Genomic DNA, 5,162 nt, shown 5'->3' on the forward strand with positions numbered 1-5,162 from the left:
GAATTAATGAATCCGACAGGCCGAAACTTGAAAAAAAAAAACCGACTGTAAAACCGAACCGATGACTGGTTTGGATGGTTTCACGGTTTCGAAACAAACCGTGAACACCCCTACTTATTTCCATAGACAACCTTAGATACTTTATATATAATATATATTAAGTCCATTAAAGAAACACAAATTTTGCTAGAAAATTAAGAGACATTTTATATAAAGAGTGTCAACCAATTAATTCAACTAAAAAAACTATTTGGATTGCATATACAAAGGAAATGAGTGAATAGACCAAACCAACTAGTTGATGAATAAAACAAGATCACTTATAACTAGCCAAAACAAATTATTCGAACCATATATACACAAACAAAATGATATACGTAATGGACTAATTAAAGCCACTTGCTATATAATAATAAAACAATATCGTTTACTCAAGACTCCAGTCCTCCACACATACTTGAAATGACATTAATTCCAATCAAGCTAAAAAACACACGGGTTAGTTGTCGATTAATACCAAAGTTCTCAATCTAATGCGACGTGTCTTTGAAGTTTTAAGTCAAGTAAATTCGGATGCTTTAGAAAGAAAATTTGGAACTGTACACAAAATATTGTTATAAACGAATTTTGTTTCACTACAGTCGTCACAAAAAAAATCACATATATGATGTCAGATATTGTACATTACTTTTAAGATAAATACTTCATGGTGCTAAAATTACTGATTTTGATTTTGATTCAATCTCACATGGAGATGATGGTTAAAACATATTTTATTAGTTCACTCTCATAAGCTACATATATATTGGATTTAATTAATTTAACCTGCATTTAAGTGAATAAAGTAACTACCAGCTAGTTATAATGACATTGCACATTTGAAAATACGTTGTACTTATTTCCAATCCTTGACGAAACAAACAATCAAAACAGCCTAGTCAATGCTTTAATTATTACATGTACTTAGGGTCTGTTTGGTATGTGGAAATGGAATGAACGAGGGAATGGAATGGACGGAAGAATGAAATAGATCATTACCATTCTATAAGTGAATGGAATACAAGTTATTTAAAATGACAAAAATACCCTTGTCTCAAAATAAAGAAAAACTACCAATTTTCATAACATTGTCCAGTTTACTATATAAAATTACTTTTACCTTTTTACTTTTCACAAATAAAAACTACCAATTTTCATAACATTGTCCAGTTTACTTTACACAGCCCCATTGTACAGAAGATGTTGCAGTGACCTCTTGTTTTCTCAAATTAAACTCTATGAACACACAGATCGCTACAAATACCTCCTCTCAACAGCTTTATACACATTCCCAACATGAATCTTGTATGCATATATAGGTCTCTGCAAAATCTTAATTCTCCCACATGAGTGCTAATTGAAAAAGACATATGAAAACTGTTGCACTAATCTCAAAATCAAGACTTTGATATTGTCAAAACATCAATGACTCATGAGTTCGATACAGTACAAAGAAAAGCCAAAAATAGAAGCAAATTCATATCATCAAATTCGTCATGAGAGGTGCTGAAATTGAGTGGACGATCTTTAAAGTTTGGTCTCTTCATCATCATCTCCATCAAATTCGCGATGAGAGGTGCTGAAATTGATGCAAAACGCCGAGGCGGTGCAGTTTCCAATCCAATTAGAAACCCAATCAATTTTTGTTTCAAGATATCATCTAGGAGCTGTGATTCGATTCCATTATTTTTCTAATTCTGGAACGAATTCAGAGTGTTTGGATTTGGGAATGAAGGTGAGGAAGAAAAAAGGCATCGTATGAGGTGAAAAGTTCAATGGAGCCAAAGATTGAGTTATGACGATCGATTTTCTGATATTGATACGGTTCCGTGTTAGATTGAAACAAAGAAATTGAAGAAAGGAACAATGGATTGAAATCGCTGTGGGAGGGAAAAATGGAGAAACGCATATAACTATGGGCGGAATGAAAAAAAAAGGGGGGGGGGAGCGGTAGAATGAAATCCATATCTTTTGAGGGTGATTGATTCCATTTGGTAATGGGGGATTTCTTTCCATTCTCCAACCAAACACATTTATTTTCATTACTTTTGAATGAGTCATGTCATTCCTTTCTTCATTACCACATACCAAACACTACCTTAGTTCATAGAGAATGTAACCCCGCATGATCTCATTTCTTATATATAGTCATCAGTGCTGGTACAAAAGAAGCAAATGAAAACGACTCGAAACCAACATGGCCTCCACTGTAAGCATACTACTGCTAAAGTTATCAATCCTCTTCATACTCATTTCCATTCCAATCCCATCACTCTCCTGTCCTGCATATCAAAAACAAGCACTTCTTCACTTCAAATCCACCCTCACCACCATCACCAATTCTACTTCTTTTCTGCCCATACTACTAAAATCATGGAACTCGACTTCCGATTGTTGTTCTTGGGAGCGTGTTAATTGCACCAGAACCAAAACTGTCACCGAGCTCCACCTACATGGCTTAGTTGTTCCGCTTCCAGATATATATCCGGCTCCAGTATATTCGGATATCTTGGCTCCGCTTTTTCATATTGGGTCACTGATACTACTTGATATCTCATACAATTATTTGCATGGAGGCATCCCTGGAGACGGGTTTGGGAATCTCACCTCACTGGTTCACCTTGACATGCAACAAAACTATTTCAACGGCTCCATTCCCAGCCAACTTTTTATGTTGATGAATTTACACTACTTGGACATGAGCTACAATTTGCTTGAGGAGGAAATAGGGCCAGAAATTGCGTCTTTTCAAAACTTGACTACATTACGCTTAAATGGCAATCATTTCCATGGTCAGATTCCTTCTCAGATTTTCAAACTCCATTCTCTTCAAGTTCTTGATCTAAGTGGTAACAATCTGGATGGGAAACTAGGGCCCGAACTAGGGGCTCTTTGGAATTTGACAGCACTCTGTTTAGATAACAATAATTTCCATGGTACGATTCCTCCTCAAATTTTCGAACTTATGTATCTTCAATATCTTGCTCTGAGTTATAATAATCTAAAGGGAGGTTTAAGCCCTGATGTTGGTAAGCTTCGAAATCTTGAATCACTTTTCTTGGCCGCTGATTTTCTTTCTGGTAAAATCCCTGAAGAGATTGGAAACTTAACCAACTTAAGAGAATTCTCTTTATTTAATAATTATTTCTCCAACGAGATCCCATCTTCATTTGCTAACCTCAAGAAACTAGAGAGAGTGTACCTGAGCTACAATGAATTTACTGGACCATTTCCATTAACAATGCAAAACTTGAGCAAGTTAGCAACGCTTGGGGTCCATAACACCATGCTCACCGGGGAGATCCCAGCCTGGCTATTCAAAATCACGACTCTCGATAAACTGTTCATTGGTGGAAACAGCTTATTTTGGAACAACGAAACTAAAATTGTTCCGACATGCAGTCTAAGCATGATCTCTTTGGTTTCTTGTAATATTTCCGGTCAAATTCCCAAATGGCTTTCAACACAGAAAGAGTTGATTTTGCTTGATTTGAGCAAGAACAAATTGGAAGGAAAATTCCCAGATTTTCTCACGGAGGGGAAACTTCAAATAATAAATCTATCAGAAAACAATCTCGTCGGTCCAATCCCACCTCATCTATTTGAAAGTGTGTATATATATTTTCTTGATTTGTCCGAGAACAAGTTTACCGGGGAATTGCCTAAAAATATAGAAAAAGCTGTAAGACTGAACTTTCTTTGTTTGTCAAAAAATATTTTTTCGGGACAAATTCCGATGTCCATATCCAAGATTGATAACTTACAAAATCTTCCAGACGACAATTTTCCTTTTGCGGGAGATGAGCTAATTTATCTAGATTTGTCCTACAACAATTTCTCCGGCCATATCCCTATGTATTTTCCTAAAGGAATCAAATTTCTTTATCTAGAGGGGAATAAGTTTAGTGGAAATTTGCCTTGGAAATTAACTAATTTGGTCAATCTCAAAATTCTTGATATCCATGATAATAATATTAGCGGAAATTTTCATGAGACCCTTCCACTAATCCCAACACTTGAAGTTCTTGTCTTGAGAAACAATTCTCTTGAAGGATATATCCCTAGAAATATCTCTAACCTCAGTTCTCTCAGAATTCTTGATCTCTCCCATAATCACCTAGCTCAAAGTATACCACAAGAGATAGCAAGTCTTTTAGGAATGACGGAAACTTTCAACACAGCAACACACTTTACCCTTTCATTTCGCTATTTTAGTCTCCAAACTAATATCTATTCTTGGGACCGGGACTTGGTTGTGAGTTGGAAGGGATGTTTTCAAGGCCTAGCAGTCCGTAACTATGGCATCCACACTTTGTTGGATTTGTCACACAACAATATATCTGGTGAAATCCCCCCATCATTGGGAAAACTTAGATCCCTAAAACAGCTCACTATTTCCTACAACAAGATCTCTGGGCATATTCCAATGTCTTTGGGTGACCTAGAGAACATAGAAGGCTTGGATTTGTCACACAATGAAATCTCGGGTTCGATTCCTCAATCACTAGTGAAGCTCAGCCAACTTACGGTTTTAGATGTGAGCAACAATAGGCTGACAGGTAAGATTCCCGTTGGTGAGAAGATGGACTCTATGGCTGAGTTGAATTATTATGAAAACAATAGCGGGCTATGTGGTATGCAGATCCGAGTCACTTGTCCTCCTGATATGCAGCAGGTAGAAGAAACAAACGATGATGATGAAAATCAATCATGGTTTTTATGGGAGGGAACTTGGGTCGGTTTCCCAGTTGGGTTCTTCTTGTCTATCTTGATCATGGACTACTTTCTTGATTTTCTTCGACTCTTCAAAATTTGGTGAAAACCTCTAGTCTCAATGTCTGATTCTTCGCAATATGTTCTCCAGAAGAATCATGTTATTATTCCTACAATATAGGTTGTTACTTTTGTAATCATACAACGTTATTGTACACTATCAATAAAAAGTTGTTATCAGTTCATAAAGTATAAATTATTAATTACTAGTAAAGAAGAATATTAGGTTCAAACATTGCAAACAGTTAGGTACTTAATCAGTTGGTCAACACAAAATCAGCTGTCCAGATTCATTTCTAAATGCATTTACCTGATGATTGGATTCATTTTACAAGTGTAACCCACAACCT

At 36.1% G+C, this 5,162-nt stretch overlaps 1 protein-coding gene across 1 annotated transcript; it reads left to right on the top strand.

Annotated features, from left to right (window-relative positions):
- Positions 1-2,236: 2,236 nt before the first annotated feature.
- On the top strand, positions 2,237-4,897 carry LOC143565217 (uncharacterized). Its single transcript, XM_077052253.1, has one exon. The coding sequence runs from the start codon at positions 2,237-2,239 to the stop codon at positions 4,856-4,858; it is 2,622 nt and encodes an 873-aa protein (XP_076908368.1). The 3' UTR covers positions 4,859-4,897.
- Positions 4,898-5,162: the final 265 nt, after the last annotated feature.

This window comes from Bidens hawaiensis, unplaced genomic scaffold, assembly GCF_021521415.1.
Source record: "Bidens hawaiensis isolate Kalapana, Puna unplaced genomic scaffold, B.hawaiensis_p1.1 tig00022310_1, whole genome shotgun sequence".
In the NCBI taxonomy this organism is placed as follows: Eukaryota; Viridiplantae; Streptophyta; class Magnoliopsida; order Asterales; family Asteraceae; genus Bidens; species Bidens hawaiensis.